This window comes from Humulus lupulus, chromosome 8, assembly GCF_963169125.1.
Source record: "Humulus lupulus chromosome 8, drHumLupu1.1, whole genome shotgun sequence".
Lineage (NCBI taxonomy): Eukaryota > Viridiplantae > Streptophyta > Magnoliopsida > Rosales > Cannabaceae > Humulus > Humulus lupulus.
Genome location: NC_084800.1, coordinates 33,152,191 through 33,173,581, shown reverse-complemented (window position 1 = coordinate 33,173,581; position 21,391 = coordinate 33,152,191). Strand labels below are relative to the sequence as shown.

General features: G+C 33.6%; 2 protein-coding genes across 6 annotated transcripts; one reads left to right on the top strand and one right to left on the bottom strand.

Annotated features, from left to right (window-relative positions):
• Positions 1-445: 445 nt before the first annotated feature.
• LOC133796709 (beta-amylase 7) lies at positions 446-7,406 on the top strand. 3 transcript variants are annotated; one of them, XM_062234343.1, is made up of 11 exons: positions 450-833; positions 1,214-1,756; positions 2,005-2,292; positions 2,961-3,038; positions 3,364-3,567; positions 4,351-4,545; positions 5,127-5,291; positions 5,689-5,949; positions 6,289-6,507; positions 6,794-7,013; positions 7,259-7,406. In XM_062234343.1, the coding sequence occupies exons 2-11, from the start codon at positions 1,298-1,300 to the stop codon at positions 7,276-7,278; spliced, it is 2,109 nt and encodes a 702-aa protein (XP_062090327.1). In that variant the 5' UTR covers positions 450-833; positions 1,214-1,297; the 3' UTR covers positions 7,279-7,406. The 3 variants fall into 3 exon arrangements, with proteins under 3 accessions (XP_062090328.1, XP_062090327.1, XP_062090326.1); XM_062234342.1 differs by having other exon boundaries at positions 1,211-1,756; XM_062234344.1 differs by lacking the exons at positions 6,794-7,013; positions 7,259-7,406 and having other exon boundaries at positions 446-833; positions 1,211-1,756; positions 6,296-6,404.
• A 301-nt stretch (positions 7,407-7,707) lies between these two features.
• LOC133796710 (uncharacterized) lies at positions 7,708-12,246 on the bottom strand. 3 transcript variants are annotated; one of them, XM_062234345.1, is made up of 6 exons: positions 12,112-12,246; positions 10,483-11,193; positions 9,927-9,985; positions 9,270-9,398; positions 8,348-8,483; positions 7,708-8,215 (listed from the first exon to the last, which is right to left on the bottom strand). In XM_062234345.1, exons 2-6 carry the CDS (start codon positions 11,185-11,187, stop codon positions 7,895-7,897), a joined length of 1,350 nt encoding a protein of 449 aa, XP_062090329.1. In that variant the 5' UTR covers positions 11,188-11,193; positions 12,112-12,246; the 3' UTR covers positions 7,708-7,894. The 3 variants fall into 3 exon arrangements, with proteins under 3 accessions (XP_062090329.1, XP_062090331.1, XP_062090332.1); XM_062234347.1 differs by having other exon boundaries at positions 10,483-11,257; positions 12,112-12,222; XM_062234348.1 differs by lacking the exon at positions 12,112-12,246 and adding an exon at positions 11,325-12,069.
• Between the last annotated feature and the right edge of the window lie 9,145 nt (positions 12,247-21,391).

Below are 21,391 nucleotides of genomic sequence, written 5' to 3'. Positions count from 1 at the left end.
TACCTACTATAACTACAATATACATTATCATATAAAAAAAATTGTGTTATAATTTTTATACCTACCGAAAATAAAAATATCTCTACTTGTAGAGACTAAACTGACACCTAATATAAAATTTATCTATAAATTTAACATATTTTAATTTTTCAGTTCAAAGTATATTTTTATTATTATTTTTTTCTAGGAAATGAGTGCGAAAAATAACTGGTAAATTTCATATTTTCGTATCCAAATCCAGCTAGTTTTTTTTTTTTAAGGCCGCTAGCTATACTATTCTTGAATGAACAATATAAATCCAGGTCACGTGATACAGTCAGATCCCCTAGACTTGTCCACCCAAATCTCGTGCACCCTCCACCTCAATCTTAATCCATGGCCTTTGGCACGCCTCACACGTGTCTTCCCACAATTACCATTCCTAACTTCGCTCGCTTATACACACACGCACCATCCGTGCCAAACTCTCCATTCGCACACTCTCGCACGCGCGAGCCAAAAACCCCAACTCATTCGCATGCTCGCACGCTTATTTCCCCTCATCTGCTCCGACCCGACCCGCCGCCGCCGCCGCCCGGCGGTGTTTTAGGGTCTCATCCCCCGGAGATCTGTTTCGCCCTTCTGAAACGAAGAAGGACCTCCACTCCGGCCGCCGGAAATTTTTTTCGTGCGGACTCCATCGGAGATGGTTAGGGTTTCTTCTCGGGAAAAGATGGATCTGTTTAAGAGTTCTTCGAATAAGTTTTAATGAAAGACAACCGAGAATTTCAGGATTTTTAGCGTCAGTTTTCGGTCAAAAAGTTGGGAAATCTGTCCAGTCCGTTACAAAGAAGGTAATATACACCTTTTAACTTTTCCTTAAAACCTGTTTGTTATACGGGAAAATGTTCTGTAGAAAGTTTAGGAAGAGAATTCGCTTTTTTTCTTTGGTTGCTAATGAAATTGTGGCAGATGTCAACACAGTAAAAAAGTGAAGTTTTGGCCTTTTGTTTGTTTTTTGTTGTTTTCTTTGATAATTAACACTAATCACAGCCAATTTTTTTTGTAATGGAGATAATTGAGTGTTTCAACTCCTGTAGAATTTATAGAATTGAGTTTAAGTTTGATTCAACTTGTTCTCTTTTTATTTTTGAGTTAATTTTATCTATGATTTGTGATTCTTTGATACATATACCGCATTGCTTACTGTTTACTGTTTATCTCTAATTAGTAGTAAAATTCAGTTCCCACAATGGCATTGATGCTACATGAATTAAGCTCTGAGGATAATTGGGATTAAAACAGAAAGAAGATTACTATGGCTTCAGAAATGCATAAGTTAATTGGAACTAGTGAAGAAGATGACGAGGAAGAAATGGAAATGGATGTGAAAGAAGAGGATGGTGATGATGAAGAGAGGCGTAAACATGCTGCTGCTTCTGCTTCAGTAATGGTTGGTTTTGATGGAGGGATGCCAACTAGTAGCAGCAATAATAATCATCAGTTTCAACAGTTACAGCAAGGACAAGAAGTAAGTACCCCAGGTGGAGGAGGAGCTCGTAGGTGTAGGCCACTAGAAGAAAAGGAGAGAACAAAATTAAGGGAGCGGCATAGAAGAGCTATCACTGCGAAAATCTTGGCGGGGTTACGGAGGCATGGGAATTATAATCTTAGAGTTAGGGCTGATATAAATGATGTAATTGCAGCTCTTGCACGGGAAGCTGGTTGGGTTGTTCTTCCAGATGGAACCACTTTTCCCTCAAGATCTCAGCCTCAGGTAATTATATTTCAGGGATAAACATTGCTTGTATTTCTACTACATTATAAACATACAAGAGGATTAAAAGACCAGCTCCGGATTATGAAACTCAAGAATTTTGTAGTTCTACCTACATGCTGATCATGGACCATTATGCATTTCATGGACTCATGGTTTGGTTTTTGTGGGGTCATATTGTGATGGTCACTTCTGAAGAATTTTAGGGAATGGATTAACCAAATATAAATATTCTCTTCTATTTTCAGGGTTCAAGACATGCTGGTGTCAATTCTACAGTAGCTACTTCATCATCTGGGCATACAGCACCACAGCAAACTGCACCTTCTTCCTTAAGAGGTGGTGCTGCTGGCTATCAGAGTTCTGTGGATTATAATGCAAATAGAATGAAAGGTGTTTATATGCCCTGCTCATCACCGTATGATATTTCCACAAGTGCTCGTTCTCAAACTTCAACTATGGTGGGAGATGGAGGGGAACAATCAGAGAGTCAGCCTCATATTGTTGGCTCCATTGATACCATTGATGACAAGCAGGTAGTGGAGCTAATCTCTTTGGAGACTATGGCCTTGTTTGGCTAAGTTTTCACTTTTGCTTATAACAAGTAAAAGTTGTAGCTTTTTTTTTCTGTTTGGATAACTATTATATAAAGATCTTTTTTTAATGTACAGTTCTTTTCAAAATGTTTGGTTATTAATAAAAAAATTATTTTTATGAGTAAATTAGGAATTATAAAAGTTATATTAATTTAGAAAATAGCTTCTCAAAAAGACTCTTGAGAGAAGCTAGGTTCTACTAGCTTCTCCCAAAAAGACTTCTAAATTAAAAAATGACTTTTATTTTTTAACATTTTTTTTATTCTAGAAGCTAAAAAAAGTTTATAGAAGCTTAGCCAAACAGGGCCTATGACTACTTCATTATCAATCTCTTTTGGCATGTTGTTGCTGATTTTAGTTACATTGACATGATCTGTTGAATGATCACTTTTTATAGCTCGCATGACATCTTGAACATGATAAATAATTGTTATTTTTGTTAACAAATTATGTATAGTCTATTGAGAATCTGTGATATTGACTTGCAATATTAAATTAGCACCATTCTTTTTATCTTGCTGGTAATTAATGAAACTTGTGAGTTCCTTCATAACCTTAACAGGATCATTTGGCATTTGCTTTAACATGCTTCCATTTCTGGTTTACAGGTTGTTGATATATCTCCAAAGTTATCAGAGCGTGATTATTCTAGCACCCCTTATATTCCAGTTTATGTGATGTTACCAGTGAGTTTTGTAATTTGTATTTCTACTGCATTTTTCTTTTTTAGTTTTCATTCACACATCTTCTTTTGTACTGTATGTTGACTTTTATTGAATGGCATGCATCGTTTTAACTCTACCATCTTACTTTAAGTGATTACTATGATATTCCCTATGCTAACTCAGTTGTCTTTTGAGTCCATCCCAATCCCTAATTTATTAGTTTTCTTTCAAGTTTTCCTTTGGCTATGGTTATTAATTCTTTTTGGTACCCATGTAGTTCGGATAATTAAATTTCTTTCTGGTACTTCTTTAGTTCAGTTTTCATGACTTGCTCTTTTGATGGCAGTTAGGTGTTGTTAATATGAAGTGTGAACTGGTTGACCCAGATGGTTTACTAAAGCAGTTAAGGGTACTGAAATCAGTTAATGTGGATGGTGTTGCTGTTGATTGCTGGTGGGGAATTGTGGAGGCACATGCTCCCCAGGAGTATAACTGGAATGGTTACAAGAGACTCTTTCAGATGGTGCGTGAGCTCAAGCTCAAGTTACAGGTGAGTTTATATGAGACTTACTGCTTTTCTGTGCTCATTTTAGCGGATGTCTTTTGTTTCATAGTGAACACTATAGAGCCATGGCTATACTAATATTCACTTTCTGAAAATAAATGTTAATAAAATGTTTTCCATATGCTTCAGACCCTGAATCTAATGAACAATCTTAGAAGCTTATGTACATATAGAAGCTTATGTTTTGTCGTTTTGATTTGTTTATATAATTGTGTGGTATGAGTGTATTAAATCAGTTCATCTGATCTCACGGGTAAGTAGTAAAAACTTAAATCAACATTTTACAGACACAAATAGTCACCGTTGATAGTTGATGACAGATTATGACTAAGTTTCTATGCTCTGTCAGTTTGTTGTATTGCTAATGATCATTGGTATCTAAGTTAAAAAATCATCTTGAGAGGCTAAAGTTTGTGGATGTGCTCATTGTATGCTGGCATTATCCTTTGAACAGGGAAGAAATATTCAATTTATTCCTGTTCAACCTTTTTCAAAACCATGAAAATTGAGTATACTGTGCAAATTTTCTGTAGTTGTAGTTTGAAATTATTAAGTGGACTTCTGAGTAATGACTCCTGATCTAACTAAAAGCCAACTTCTGGAGCATTGATGTTTGGAGGTTGGTAATGTGTTTTTAAATGTTTTGTTCCATGTCATATAGAATTAATTAGCTGGATAACCATGATGCATATTTTAGATTCCTTATTCAGATAATGCCATTATTCTTCTGACATTTTTTTAGGTCTGATAGTTAATGTCTTATTTCAGGTTATGATGTCATTCCATGAGTGTGGAGGCAATGTCGGTGATGATGTTTGTATTCCGCTGCCACATTGGGTGGCAGAAATTGGTCGCAACAATCCTGACATCTTTTTCACAGATAGAGAGGGAAGGCGGAATCCTGAATGTCTCTCATGGGGAATAGACAAAGAACGAGTTCTTAGAGGCCGGACAGCTGTTGAGGTATTATATTTGTTATTTAATTATCATAAGGATGACTGTTAAACACTGCTTTATGTTTGAATGCGACTGTAATTAAATAGTATAAGAACAATTATACTTTTTAAAGCCACATAGTTTTTTTTCTCTCTTTTAGAAACCTTATATGTTTAAATGCATACATGTGTTTTTTCTTTCTTCGCTTTTATCATCTAGTAATTGCCAAGTTCTTTTGTACGGTGTAGTAAATTTTTTGAGACTTGGATTCATTTCTCTATGCCATCCTTTAAAGCTGCATTACCTTGCTTTGTAAATATTGATGTGTTTCCTTTAGTATTTCAGGAAAAAGAGGAAACGCTGTAAAGTTTGGTTATTATTTCTTAGGTTGTCATAAAGGGCCTGAATCCCCCCGTTTAGTCACTCTGTTTTAGCACTTTTGTTTTTAGCAAGTTGTAAACTTTGACATCTCATGCAGATTTAAGTACTTTTTCTTGCCAATCGGTACCCTGATTTATAGGTCTCCTGGGACCCTCTTTTTTTTTTTTTTTTAATATTTCAGTGAGTAAAGAATACTAGTGTTCTAATTAATGTTAAGATTGATGCAGGTATACTTTGATTACATGAGAAGCTTCCGGATAGAATTTAATGAATTCTTTGAAGAAGGTATCATCTCCATGATTCTAGTTGGACTAGGTCCTTGTGGGGAGCTGAGGTACCCTTCTTGTCCAGTTAAGCATGGTTGGAGATATCCCGGCATTGGTGAATTTCAGGTAGTTTATCATCTGGTCCTTAAAGTTAGGTTCCCTATATTTTTTTAGTCGTTTGTACATTTACCCACATTTTGGTGTCTTGGCTCTTTATGCACAATAATATCAAGTCATTACATTAGCATTCTGCCCCTTACAAGACATCTGATTAGGAAACAATTTGTACGTACAAACTGGGTCATATTCTTGAAAACTTTGTTTTAATCATGGCATTACTCCTTAAACATTCTCTTAATGCAAACGCCATCCCTCCAATAAAACCCCCCTTTGAAAATGAAAAAGGGAGTGAGAAAGAATCGATATGTTTTTTTAAAAAAATAATAATCTCTATTCTAGGTATCAAAAGGTTTGTCAATTATATTTGCTTGTTGGAACAATAGTTTCTTTGTAATACATGCAGTGTTATGATCAATATTTGCTAAAAAGTCTGAGGAAGGCAGCCGACGCAAGAGGACACTCCTTTTGGGCTAGAGGACCAGATAATGCAGGTTCTTATAATTCACAGCCCCATGAAACTGGTTTCTTTTGTGATGGGGGTGATTATGATGGCTACTACGGCAGATTCTTCCTTAATTGGTACTCCAAGGTTTTAGTTGATCATGGTGAACGGGTCCTTTCTCTTGCAAAATTGGCTTTTGAAGGCACCTGCATTGCTGCAAAGGTAAAATACCTTTTTGTTTTCAATGAATTTAAGTTTTGTGATCCAATACTCAATGTTATTTTGGTTTTGGTATTGTTTGATTGCTCTGGTTCCACTTCCAAGTCAATAATATACTTGTTTCTTGTTTTTATCCCACTGTATCTCAGCAACAACACGATTTGGCTGAACTTAATTACTATAAATATTACATTATGCACATGCTAGTCATAAATTTTCTTAATCTGGAGGTCTTTTGTCTGCCAAAGCTATAGTAGAGTACATTCGAGTTTGGAGCCATAGAAGTCATGTCTTTTGGTTTTTTTGATTCATTGTGTTTGCTATATTTTAATTGTTGAGCAGCTATCAGGTATTCATTGGTGGTACAAGACAGCAAGTCATGCTGCTGAACTGACTGCTGGATTCTATAATTCATGTAATCGTGATGGCTATGCTGCAATTATGTCGATGCTAAGCAAGCATGGGGCTGCTCTGAACTTCACATGTGCTGAACTGCACATGTTAAACCATCATGAAGACTTCCAAGAGGCACTAGCTGATCCTGAGGGGTTAGTTTGGCAAGTAAGCTTCAAAGTTTTGGAATCTCATTATCAGCTTCAAGATCTATTCAATTTTCTTTGATCCATGCTTCGATAGTTTTCTGATTTGAAGTTTAAACAATTGCCATGATCTGACCCTTAGGCATACCACCCAAACTATGTACCAAAAGCCTTAGGACAGAACATTTTGTTTTTCCCTTTCAAAAGCTTGTGAATTGTTTGGCAAAGATAGGAAGTTGTCTTGCAATGAACTTTTTGAGATTCTATGGTAAGTTTGTTTCAGTGTTGACAATGAACCTCTATTTCAGGTGTTGAATGCCGCATGGGATGTGTGCATACCTGTGGCCAATGAAAATGCTTTTCCCTGTCATGATCAAGTAGGCTATAACAAAATTTTAGATGACGCCAAGCCATCATCTGATCCAGACAGAAGACATTTTTCATCATTTACCTACCTTAGGGTCAGTCCACATCTCATGGAAAGACACAACTTCGTGGAATTTGAACAATTTGTTAAGAAAATGCACGGTATGGCTTTCAACTTTTTATTTGAATTAGTATGATGAATTCTGAATCTGTCCGAGTTCCTACCTCTTCAATTGCCATAATTTGTACGGACTCATAAAAAGATAATTACGTTAGGAGTAAAGAAAATAGAGAAATCCTACGCTTTCATCAACCATTTTGATGTTATATATATCGTTTCAGAAGAAACCGACTGTGTTCATCTAATAATTCTCACCCAAATTTTATGCTGTTTTTTTGCATTGCAGGGGAATCAATTCGAGTATAAGGAGCAGAAAATTTGCTGCTGATTGTGTTATTGATTTGCCCCCACCCCCAAATTGTAGTTATATTCTGTTTCAGATGGTATTGAATAAAGATATTTATTTATACTAGCTTTAAGCCGGTGATTGACTATCAGAATGGACAATTTTTAACAATTAACAAACAAAACTCTGATAAAATTTGTCAAATTAATCTACCAATAGAATTTACTTCGCCTTGTAGACGGCATGAAACACATCTTGAATTAGTCGCTCAAGAAAAGATTTTACAAACGGTGTTGTGACTGAGTTGTTTGATTCGAGCTGCAACTCTAATGAGATGAAGAAAAGCTCGGGTAACAATTTCAACTTTGGGTGAAATAATACAAGTAAATAAATAAGAAAAGGTTGATTCTTGCCTCGGTTGGGTTTCTTTCTACGTGTCCAATTTATAATTGAGTAATAAAACTAGCTTCACTAATTATTGAATTTGTGTATATACAAATTGTTCAATTATAATTGGATTACAAAACTAGCTAAATTAATTCTTGGATTGGTGGAAGCGATACTTTCTTTTACCACAATCACAGTGAATACTATATAATTGAATCAAAGAATAGATTTTAGTTTTTACCGATTATTTTACAAGGTGGCCCTCTTAAATACCATGTGACCAGACTCATCCACGTCAAACAGTCTCTCAATGAAACTATCCCAGCTTTCCCTCAATTTCCTGAATGACAATATTGACATCTCCCCGGCTGACCTGCTAGAATTCTCCCCTTCCTCGTTTTCATGGAATGTCCCATAAGGCGAGGATGAGATAGCATGCGGAATATCCAAAGCCACAGCCCGCTGAAGGGCTGCTCTGTACTCCTCGCTATGTTCTCGGACAAGAAACTCTTGCCGCTCCATCCTCTGCTTTTCCGGAATCTCCATTATTCGATATTCTTCCAGCATTAGCTGAAATAAGGAGAAATGGTTATTGGATACAGTAAAAAACAAGTGGACTAGTAGTTTAAAGAACAATGGTTTGTAAGTTGTTTTCACTTAAGCTCCACAAATCCATAGTTCAAGGAGGGTCTAAGAGCTTACATCAAGAGCCCTTTGAGATTCTCTCTCTATCCAAATAATGGCATGGTCAGTTGTTGCATTACATGAAAGAACCAAGTGCTCAAATCTCCCATCCACTGGCACTGCTGTTCTTACTACTGGTGGAAATCTTCCCATCCTGCAAGTAGCAACCTCTGATTAGTTATTGCTAATATTTACATCTCGTCACCTCACAAGTGCTCCCAAACCAATTAAGATATTAATATGTTGTGCTAAACAAGGAGGGAAAAAAAGAACAGAAAATCATGTAATTTACTCTTCCACTTCTCTTCTTGATTAGACACCACTGTTCAACTTCAGGGATAAAAGTTTAGATATCACAGCCTTTCACCATATAAATTAGTTTGACACGTAAGGTAAGGTGACATGTTCGAGGTAAGACAGGAAACATCCAATCTTACACCATGGGTTAATAACGTCCCACAGCCCTGCCCCATACCCAACATGAGAGTCAGTCTTCTCATTTCAGTTCTCTGCTTTAGTTCAGTGCTTGACAACTACGATCAATCTATGAAGGTGTGTGCCGATCATCAAACTTCTGGGAATGCTCTCTTTCTCTCTCTCTCTCTGGAGCACTAACTGTCTTCTATGGCTACACGCATTCTCTGAAACACATGCAGTGAGTCCCCTCATAGAAATCCCGTTAAGAATATCATTTCATTGGAATGGACTTAGGATTTGTAATACTGCCATTGTTCCTCATATTATCACTTGAAGGCGTTGTATGCCCATCAAACTAATCCTTTTCTAATTCTCTATCACCTTTGCATCTATGAGGAGGCAAGCAAATGGACGTTGACACTCATTGGCTAGAAGGGGGGAAGACAGACAAACAAGAAAACAAAACGAGAGTGGAGTAAACAACGACACAACCATCATCAGGGTTCAGGGAGCATGTTCTTACCTGAAGGGTTTTCGTTCAACGATATGATAAAGACGACCGGGGGCATATAGCCTTCTTGGGTCTTTGAGCCTCTTTTCCTCCAATGTGCATGTATCTTTCATGCACATTATGCAGAGTAAACAAGGCAAACTGTCCATACGAAAAAAACCATCTGAATTAGTATTTCAGAAAAATTCTAGAGTGCAAACTATTGCAATCTAAATTGTAGTAAATTAGTAATATATGATCAGTTTTCCATATAAACAAAATGGGCATGTGATCTAGAAAAAAGGCTTATGAGAATACTTATACTATGTTATAAAATTGAACTACCAGAATATCCATCGTCTTATTCTCTCTGTTTAGGTTGAAAGAAATATATTGTCTAAGAATTAATATCTAGGCTTATAAACTGTGGTCTCACTCTCGCTTTATCATTCATGTGATATCATAGAAATGGCTATCCAGTTTGTGAGTTAGATCTCTCACTTTATATCACCATCCTAGCCCAGGAATGTTTTTTTTCTCTGACATCTCACTATGCTAAATAGGGACCTCTGACCTCCTCTCCATTTCTTTCTGCAATTCTGGCGTTGGATTCATTTTGATAACTGGAATTCCTATGTTTTTACTCTTATCAAATGCAGAAATGGTGACTCAAGACATATTATGTTTTACCAGAAAAGTGATCTGAATACATCTTCTAGAGCAGTTGTTGTCCGAGGTAAGAAATCATCCTGATTCATTAAGAACTTATTAGTACAGAAACATGCAATATCAACAATAATAGACAGGTAATTAATTATCATGTAAATTATCACAATGCATCAATTATTGTTCCATACTATAAGATCATGTCTCAGTTATCAAAGTGCTATTTCAAGCCAGTAGTGCACTTATTTCTTGGAGGCCAAGATGGCTTTAGTATATATATATATATGTATATATATATATATGTATAAATAAATAAATCAGGATTGAAATGCCAGTAAGTCAATACCGCACATCAGTACAAACCTCATTGTTTTCATAATGTGGAATTTGCATACATATTAAATTTAACTGAACATTATACATGTTGAGCAACTAAACATATAACTACAAAAAGTTACATGATAACTTATGTGACGAGGCTACTTCCACTACATTACAATTTACAGTGAAGCCTACATCACAACTGGCCACTTGAAGAGAATAGAGCAAACACAACTACCCTTAACTATAGTGACCCTACCTGGAGTACTACTGAATTAATAACATCCGCATATCTCACAGCCAAATTCAGAGACACACAACGAGCAGGGGCCATCGCATAGCATCTGATCCTCTTCCTCACAATGGTTCCCAGTTTCTCACGATTTTGAAGTGCCACCATTGTCAACAATGCCACCACCCCTGCTCCTAGGGAATGCCCAGTAAAAGTCAAGGTATATGTCGGATGTATTTCTACTAATTCCCTCAAACCCTTCCACTCCACATCAAAAACACGTACTGCAGCCTTCAGTAACCCATTATGAACATAGCCACCGTCAAATTTTGTTTGCCCCAGCTTGTTATCAAGTAAAACTGCATAATCACTCTCCTTTGCTAGATTGAGGCCTCTAATAGCCAGCACTATATCAGCATTCTCATGATCAAGATAAACCATATAAGGAGGAACCTGACCCTCAGTTTCTTCATAGTTTTTTCTTAAGATCACACAATCAGGATCAATGCCATATCCTCCAGGGGGTGCCCAAAGTGGGTTACGTAGATCATCTTCGTATACAGCAAGAATTAGACGACAGAGGCGGGGAATGGGCTCGAATTCTTCAGCAGTAGCTAGACCCCAGTTTTCACTCTCATAGCCAGCAGTGTAGAGGCACTTTAACCACACCCAACGAGCACAGCCAAGACAGTATACACACTCAAGGATAGGAACCCCACAGGCGATTGACATGGACGCCTATGAAGCAATCATGTCAGAAGATGATCAAGTTCTCAACATCAGTGTTCAGATTGAAAAATCACTACACATCCACAGTTAAAGAGAAAGTAGTAAATCGAAACAAATACAGGTATCCAAACGGGCATTGCCTGGGTTTAAACTTGAAATACAAACAAAATCATTAAGAAAAATTAAAAGGAAGACTGTAAGAGGATTTAGATAGCTGGCAAGTGAAAACTTTCAGCTTTCACACATTCGCGGCATCAGAAAACTTTGTCCAATGAAAAAGCAAGAAAATTGACAGTTTATGAAGGAGTTTAACGGTCTGATCAATGATCTATATACATGAAGCTCAAAGTGTATAAACTTGAGATCAATCACAAACAGTTGGATGGAAAGATTTATAGCTTGAATTTCAGGCTTTCAGAAAAAGAAAACAAGTTCGCAATCAACATGGACGAAATCCCATGACTGGAAAGAAACAAAAAAAAAGGAGATAAACCCAGATTTTAAAATCCAAGCATAGACCCAAAGAGAGTGACAAAAGCCATAAAGATCATTACTACAAGCCTGGAGACAAACTAGCATTAGTATACGACATAATAATTAAAGACCAATAAAAAAATTAATTGCATTTTTTAAGATTTAAAAAAAAAAAAAGGAATTCCAATGAAGATGAGAAAAGGGTTTTGGTGGGTTTTTGAGATTGGAACAGTGGGAGCTTCTTTCAACAACTACATGGATGTTATAATTATACAGAGTGCATAATCCACATATATAATTATTAAATGTAGAGTTGGTGAAAATTGAATTGGAGAAGAAAATTATATATATATATATACATATATATACAGATAATATATAAGAACGTAATTGCGAATTATAGTTGTAGATAACCCAGGAGGGGAAGAAGAAGAAGTTGAAGATTGGGTATACCTGCAAGTCAAAACCATTTCTTTTGGGATTAGCTTCAAGAATCTACTCATTCAAATTCTCTCTTGTGTGCTTCTCATATAGGAAGGAACACTCTTTGGGTGTTTAAGACTCACGGCCCTACCTACTTAATCATCAATTCACTACTACTAACTTTGGACCCATTTCCTTTCAAAAAATTTTTTTACTTAAGTGCGACAACAAAAGTAAAGAATTTCCAATAATAATATCACATATATTATTTACAAAATTATATACTATATATATACCATTTTATTAAATATAATTATATAAACACAATACCATAAATTAAGCCACTTTCCTAATTTGTTTTATATATATATAATTTCTCATATTTAATAATATAAGAATTCATTTAATAAATCAAATAATAATTATATAATATACAAATTATTATCTCAATTAAATAAGATACCACAATTAAGTGGTAGCAATTCATGAAATATTTGAATAACTATCTTCAGAAAAACTACTATAAATTTTCTAAATAAAACTGTTTAATCTAATAAACTAATATTGTGAAAAAATAAATAAACATAAAAGTATTCACTATAAAAGTACACATTGAACAATAAATTAACAAAAGGTTTATACAAATATAACATGCTATTCTACTGTATTATTTTATTGATAAAGATTTTAAAAAAAATACAACTATGTATAATTATAACCTACCCATTTAACTAAAATATTTTTGTTTAATTTACTATACCATAATAAAAATAAAGAAAACAGTGTTTAATAATAGTGTTATTGTCTAACATATACGATACTATTTATTTTATTAAAACATAATTTACAAATATGACAACTATGTACATTTACCACATCTAAAGTAAAAAATAATAATTAAAAAATAAACAAATCTGTTAAAAGTACAATATATTCATTCAACATTGATAAAATAAACAATGTTTTCCAAAATAATAAACATAAACTTAGTTGTATATTCATAGCAAGAAATATTCATAAAAATAAATATAAATATAACCGTATATTTATAAAAAGGAAAAAAAAATTAACATACAAAACAATCCAAAAAATTAAAAATGACAATACGAGCATAAACATAAAAATAAATAAAATTGCTACTAATAATAACCAATACATTAAATTTGAAATAAAAATTTACTATTCAATTTAAAAAATAAACAAACAGCGACGTTAAAAATAATAATAAACATATTAGTTTAGAAACAAAAATATTTATTTATAACAATAAACAATAATCAATAAAATAAACTAAATAATGAATGACAATGTGAAAGGGTAACCGTTTTTATTTAGTTTTTGGCATATATATATGTTGGTTTTTCTAAATAAATGTCAATGTGAAAAGATTACTAAAATGGAAAGTTATGATTACAATTCCCTAATTTCACAATTTTAACAATAAATTGTATCTTAAAAAGTATAAAATAAAAATAAAAATAATTATATTAATTAAAATCTAAAAAATAGTTAAGAATTGTATACAAAAATGAAATTAGTTTTATCAGTATTAATATAGTAATATAAAATATTATTGTAATGAGTTGTGTAAAAAAAAAACGCTGGACCCATTTCTCGTCAACCCATTATTTTCTTCTTACATTTAAAGGTTGGTTTGGATTGTTAGCATGACTTTCCAAAATGTTATTCTTACTAGGTGTGTTGTGTTTAAATTAAATGAAGAGGAAATTACATTTTATATGTGATTTTTAATAGAGTCTGCAAAAATATGACTTTTTTTTTAAAAAAAAAAGGTTAATTTATGGCTTTTTTTAAGAATTTTCACTTTTATGGGTTTATTTTCCCATATTTTTGTATAAAAGTTGGTTTATGTCATTGTAACGCCCTGGTTACCCCATAACAGTTACGGTGAACCGGAAATTTGACCCGCTACCCGAGTCCTTTGGTTAAAAACGTGCTCTAAGTGTTATTAACAGACTAAGGTGGAAAACCAACAAAAATGAAATTATATATTTTATTAAATACATAAAACTGCCCATGGGCCCATAAAATCTTTTACAAATTATTTACAACTCAAAAATGGTCATTACTGTTTCAAAATTACAAACCCGCCGACCTAAGCGGCAAAAATAGGGTAAACCCCCTATTCCTCTGAGAACTCCTTGGTCGTTGTGGTCAAGCGGCCGCATATGTACACATCATCACCTAAGCTCTCCACTCAAGGCTGGGTGAGCTTCTCTTTCCCTTTACCTGCACCACATAACACCCATGAGCCAAGACCTAGCAAGAAAACACAATATAGCATGATATAATATCAACAATGATCATAATAAGCATTCAGGACTTTCAGTCCAAAATAAATAGGTGACAGTCGCAAAAGTCACTAAGATGGGGACAACTCCCTTTAGCCATGTGATGATAGGGTCACCGGGGCTTAACAGATAAGTGAACATTTCACTAGCTTAAACAGGATAGGTGCATGGTGACTAGTCACCAACATAACCTTCCTCATGACCATAGAGTCATAACCCTGGAACATCGCTTCCTAGCCATGTGACGAACGGTCACCTGAGCCTTAGGCCCTGGCTCTGAGTAACTAGTCCTAGACTAGCCAAGCGCTTATAAGTTTCATCGACCTTAGGGTCGGTCCAGCGTTAATGTCTTAGAGTCGTTCAACGCTGATATCGATTAGATTTAATCTTCATTCGGCCCTGCGTTCAGGACGCTTATGCCGTTTCTGACTCTTAGGTCAGTGTCCCTGACTAGTCAGTGCCATAAACAAGTAAACAATATTCGCTAGCATTTAATATGCAATCAATGTCCATATTTATCAACCAACATGCCTCAACAACAATCATGCATGTCTCATACACAGGGTGCAGTTTTCTTACCTCAGGTTCGAGCGAGAAATATAATAAGAACGACTCCTGAGAACGATCAACCTTTTGGTTCCTTAGCGATTACCTAATCACAACCAATTATAACCTCCATTCATGAAAATCAACAATGAAAGGGTCTTAACCTAAGCACCACTCTCGAGACCTCGAAACATGCCCACACGGTGAGTAGATTCGATCTCGGGCCTTAAGGATTGAAACTCCAAGCCAAAAACCCTTAAAAACACTCAAAATGGGACTTTGAAGGAACAGAGGAGTGCTAAAGCGCTGCTCCCTAGCGCCCCAGCGCTATTCTCAGAACCCCAAAAATGCCCAAATGTCTCATGTGTAGCGCTGTAGCGCCCTAAGGTGGGCGCTATAGCGCTACCTCTAGACCAGATGCCCCCTGAAACCTCCTTCTTTAACTCCTTTGATTTTAACCTAATTCCAATGCTTCCAAATCCCATTTTTGGTGCCAAATGAACCCAAAAACCATCCTAACATACCCCAAACATCACAACCATAAGAACCCTAGCCAAAACTCCCAACAAAACCAAGTATTCAACCTATAAATCATTCAAGAAAACTAGAACTAAAACAGGGCAAACCAGAGAATTCAATGGCTAGAAACTTCCTCAAAGCTCAGCTTATGATGCTCTTCAATGGAGGAACACTCTCCCAAACTCCCAAGGCTTACTTCCCAAGCTTGAATCCTCAAGAATAGCTCAAAAATCTCAAAGAAAACTGAAGGAAAGATAGGTACGGGAGAAGCTTCAAGTATACTCTATTTTTCTACCTCTTTCACAGCCCAAAAATGGTTTATATCTATCCTAGGGGTGAAAAGACCAAAATACCCCTAGGTCAATTAAAGGCTTCTAAAGGCTCCCAATGGCAAAATTAGTATTTCCCACCTATTTCGTTAATCATAATTAACGCTCTCCAATTATCGCTATTTTCGATAATCTCAAACGCCAATAATTCATATCCCGTTACCCTTTAATTCCCGGTAACGCTCTAATAATTAAAATCACCCCGAGACTCATCTCGAGCCCCGAACTTAAACCTGTTATGACTAGACCGCTAATCAATAATCCAAGATCGTCTCATGTCGAATAGCTCGAACAAACCCACATTATAATGTGGTCTCAACAATATATCACTGACATGCATACAAATATACAATTATACCATCAACGGCCAAATTACCATCACACCCCTGTAATTAAAATGTGGACCCACATGCACGCATATAACATCATATTATAATATAATTCACATATACATGCATTTATCAACTAATGGCATAATTAAGCAAGTATGGCCCTCCTGGCCTACTAATCCCGCCATTATACCACATCGGAGAATTCAGGGCATTACGGCCATAGTTTTACTCTTAATCAAGTTTTATTAATTTGGAAGGATATGTGTTGTAATTTGATTATTATTTTTTTAGCTTATTTGTTTTTTTATATTAATTTTTTCTTTGGTTGTTTTGCACATTTTTTTTTTGTGTAATATGAAATGTTTTTAAAATTATTTTTTATTTATTATTTCCTCTTTTTTTTTTTTTAATTTACGTTTCTTTTTTTAAATTCTGGGTAAAGTAACCAGTTACTTGATTGATCTTTGATAGTTATGTAAAAAAAATCATAAAGCTAGGTTAAATAACATGTACTAAGAGGGGTAACCAATTATCATGAGAGGAGTAACTTTCTGCTGTAAGAGGGGTAACCAGTTACCATAAGAGGGGTGACGAGTTACTCATATTAAATAAGAAAAGAAACATCAAATTTAAAGGAAAAAGAGGAAGAACACTTCATTAAAAAAGGAAGAATAAGTAACTATGATTTTAGTAACATAGGTAACCAGTTACCATAAAAAACCCATAAATATACACACAACAGAATGTGAAGGTAACCAGTTACCCCCAGAAATATACACACAAACAACATGAAGGTAACCAGTTACCCATTCACGTTTTCATATTTTTATTAGCTTTATTTCCAAATTTTTGTATTCATATAAGTGTTACAGTAAAAAGAAAATACTGAAAAAATTGATTTGAATTTTTTTACATATAGTGGAAAAAACTATAAAAAAAATTACAATAATAAATAAAAAAAATAGTAAAATAATTATGTAATGTTAAAATATATGTGTGAAAAAAATGAAAAAAAAAAATGGAATGAGAAAAGAATAACTACATAAATTAAAAAAATATGAAGAAAAAAAAAAGAAATGATGAAGAAAAAAAAAGTGAATAAATAAAATGAAAAGAAGAAGAAGAAAAATAATGGAAAAATGAAAATAAAAAAAATATGATTGAAAAAATTGGTAGAAAAAAATGAAAAAAAAAATGGAAGAAGAAAAAAAAAAGAAAAAAAGCTCATATGTGTGAAAAAAGAAAAAAAAATGGAAGGAGAAAATAACAAATACAAAAATGAAGAAAAAATAGAAGGAGAAATGAAAAAAAAAACGGAAAAAATATGAACAAAAAAAAAAACAATATAAATAAAAGAAAAAAATAGATAAATGAATAAAATTAAAAAGAAGAAGAATGGAAATATGGAAAGAAAAAAAAAGATGAAGGAACAATTGGTAGAAAAAAATAGAAAAAAATAGAAGAAAAAATAAGTAAGGAAAAAAAAACTAAAATAATAATGAAAAAATGAAGGAAAAATTAAAAATAAAATAATTCACCTTTAAAATCAAAGAAAATATAACTATGATAAAAAAAATGTGGCATTTTCATATTTTAATTAGCTATTAATTGTGTTTCTTATATTTTAATTTTTTCTTTAATAAATTTTTCCTTACAAATTAAGAAAAGTATAATTTTTATATTTTTGCATATAGATAGGATAAAAGTACTATTTTTTTTAAAAATCCCTTAAATGAATTGTGAATTTTTGTTGAGATACTTGATCGAAATGATGACACAAATTAATGGGAAAAAAAAATTCTTTTGGCAAATTTAGAAGAGATCGTACGTAACTTAAAATTCAATAAATTTTCATCTTTTGATGGAAGGGGAACATATGAGAATACTCACTTTTACTATGGATGAAATTATAGTACCTACAATTTTGAATAAAGTTCATCAAAAGTATAAATTTCATATACATTTGAATCAGGCAGATTTGTCCATAGGACAAATTAAGCATAAACTTAAGACTTCAAATTTTGTTTAATTTTCTTTTATGAGAAATAAGATCTTATTATCATTATTATTATTTAAAAATAAAGCCTCGAAAGACCTGTTAGCCTAATGCCATAGAAAATATTGAGCCACCCATGATTTGAATAAAGAGTTGGCCTACTCATACCATCAATGACTTTATGAGATTTTAATATGTTAGTAATATTTATGTGGCCAATTTTAGAATAAATGGTGGGAAATTTTGTGGGTGAAACCCCATTTTTGGGTGTATCGGTCACCTTTGGTGTTTTCAGCACATGGGTAGTTATAATTTTTTTTTGTGATAATGTACATTGTAGTTATTTAGAACATCATGCAAATTTTAAAAAAAAATTAAATAATTTATTATATCGAAAACAAAGTTCAAATAAACTGCTTCACGTACGTATAAAAAAATAGTTATGCATATAACAAACTGTTTTAACTTTATTTTCGGCACTATAAATTATTCATAATTTTTCAAAAATTTGTAGAATATTATAAATAACTACAATACACACCATCATAAAAAAATATAATTAAAAATATCAATGTACCGAAAATACCAGGGGGTGCACCGAAGAAGCCCCTAAATTGTATATTATACTTGTATAGTTCTCAAACCATAAAAGTTTTGGGCAATTCTAGAGTGCACCCTTCGATGTTTTTGTTAGAAATTCTGAATAATTTACTGTGCTAAAAATATAGTTCAAATAGTATTTTGCAATCATTTTTTTTATACATGTGTAAAATAAATTGTTTGAATAATGTTTTTGTCATGGTAAATTATTCATAATTTCTTGAAAATTTATAAAATGTCATAAATAATTATGATGTATATTATCATATAAAAAAATTAGGACTATAACTATAAGTGTCGAAAATACAAAAAATGTGTACTAGAATACTCGTTTTGGAGGTACACTCTAGAAGCCCCCAAAGCTTTGTTTGGATTGCACATTTTGGTGATGAAAATTATTATTAGATAAAATACCTTAAAAAATTAAAAGTGAAAAACAATACTTTCTTATTTGCTTTTAAGTTATCTTTTCAATTTTTTTACACTGGCAATCTTTTGCCATAAATTTAAGTTTTCTAGAACTATATTACATTTTTGTTATAGTTTGTTAAGTTTGTTTGTTCTAGTTTTTTTTTTAATAATCCAAAAGCATAATAGAAATAATAAAACCAAACATTTTTTTTCCTTATGTTCAAAAACACTATTTTAATTTTCTTAAACCACCAAATATATTTCTTGTTTATAAGTGTTACAAATAATTATAAATATTGTAGGGTGAATTCTAAAATTGAAAGACAATTATTTGTGGAGTACCGACAACAAGTAGAACAAAAAAAGAGGACCATTAAGACACTAAGGTGGTGCCGGGCAAAGAGACTCTGATATTCAAATCAGTAAGCAATTTGAAAAATAAGAAAAAATAAAAATGCAATAAAGTAAATATCACCTATCTCCATCATAGATTGGTGGCGAGAGGTTAGTAATTTAGTTAGTCAAAGTGAGTATATAATGAGTTGAGATTAGAGAAATAGAGAAAGGATAAAGTATTGCTTGAGAATGGTTGTTCTCCGATGCACTACACAGTGGCCCAACAATGAGTATTTATAAGCCCTTGAGGAGTCGTTACCCATTCTCTAATGAAGAGGCTAACAAAGTGGTCTTCCTCCAAAATAGGAGGAAGACCACTTCTCTATAGTCTTTAGATTGTGATGTTTGATCCACGTGTCTCGTTAAATAGTTCTTTTTGCTACATGAGATATTATTAAGTTGTGAGTTCGAATTGGGTTGTGGAATTAGTTAAACCTTCTTTCGAGTTGGTAAATGGGTTGTGATCCAAAGGTGGCCATGTTGTCGAGGCTTTGTTTATTGGGCCGAATTACAATTTTTGACTACTACATGTATAATATTTGTTTATTTTTAGTGACAAATTTGACATTATATTTGAATTATACGAGAGAAACTTTAGTCTCTATGCATCATAGGGGCTTCAAATTAAAAAAAAAAAATCATTTGGATATTCACATTACATTTTAGTGCTATTCTTTCCCTTGTTTCCAAAAATATCCCTCTCATTATTTTTACACCCAGCTTTTCCTATTCTCTTTTCTCTCTCTTGGCTTTCTATGAAAATGGAAACCACAACCACAACACCACCATCACCACACACTTACATCGCTCTTTGAAAATGGCAGCCACACACCACCTTTCGCTCGTTACCCCTCTGAATCTCATCGCCTTTTCTTAACTCCTCCATGAAAGCTACACAAAAGAGACATAATAGTTTTGAATGATTTAGAACTTAAACTCATGACAAGTATTACTTAAGACACTAAATATTGCATTTCGAACATATCTGTAACGACCCAAATTTCCTAATAAGGCTTAGGACCTTGATTAGAGGAGTGGGGCAGGATGGCAAATTTTAGAATTATATGATTATATGATATTTATGTGTATCATTATGTGATTATGTGAGTTATATCATAATATGACTTGATATGCATGTTTAGGTGTATTAAATATGCATGTGGACCCATTTTTGTTTAATTGGGTAATTTTCATAATTTTGCCCATTATGGGTATAATTGACATATATGTGGTATGTGTGTGGTACTTTATTATTATTTGGTTATGCTAGGGCTACTCAACACGAGACGATCCTAGGAAGCAAGCTAGTGGGAAAGTGACAACGGGATTCATGCTTGACTTGGAGTGAGTCAAGGGATATTTTGGTTATTTAGCACATTACCGAGATATTGGGTAATGAGAATAAATATTTGATGATAAATTGGGAGTTAGTGAGATCAGGGGGAAATTCTGGGAATTTAGACTATTTTACCTCGGGGGCGTTTTTTGGACCCCGAGCATTAGGATTTGCTTAAGGTTACTTAAGCTCGAAGTAACCTATTAGAATTATAAAAGTACGTTCAGAACGTTCTCTCTCCCTCCCGTTCCCTTTTCGACACCCATTCGCATTTTCGAAGGAAACTTGAGTTTTAGGACTCGGATTCAAGCAAGGATCGAGGCATAGCGATTCTAGGAAAGATTAGAAGCTTATTAGCTGGAGGATTTAGTTGGGAAACGACTTAATCGGAGGTAATCCAAGTTTTAAGTTTTAAGTTTTTAAGCTTTGATAGATTTTATGTTTTGATGAGTTTGTGGATGATTTGAGACTTGGGTTTTAATGGTTTTGGATAATTGGGATGTTTGGGAACTTTGATTTTTGGATTTTGATAT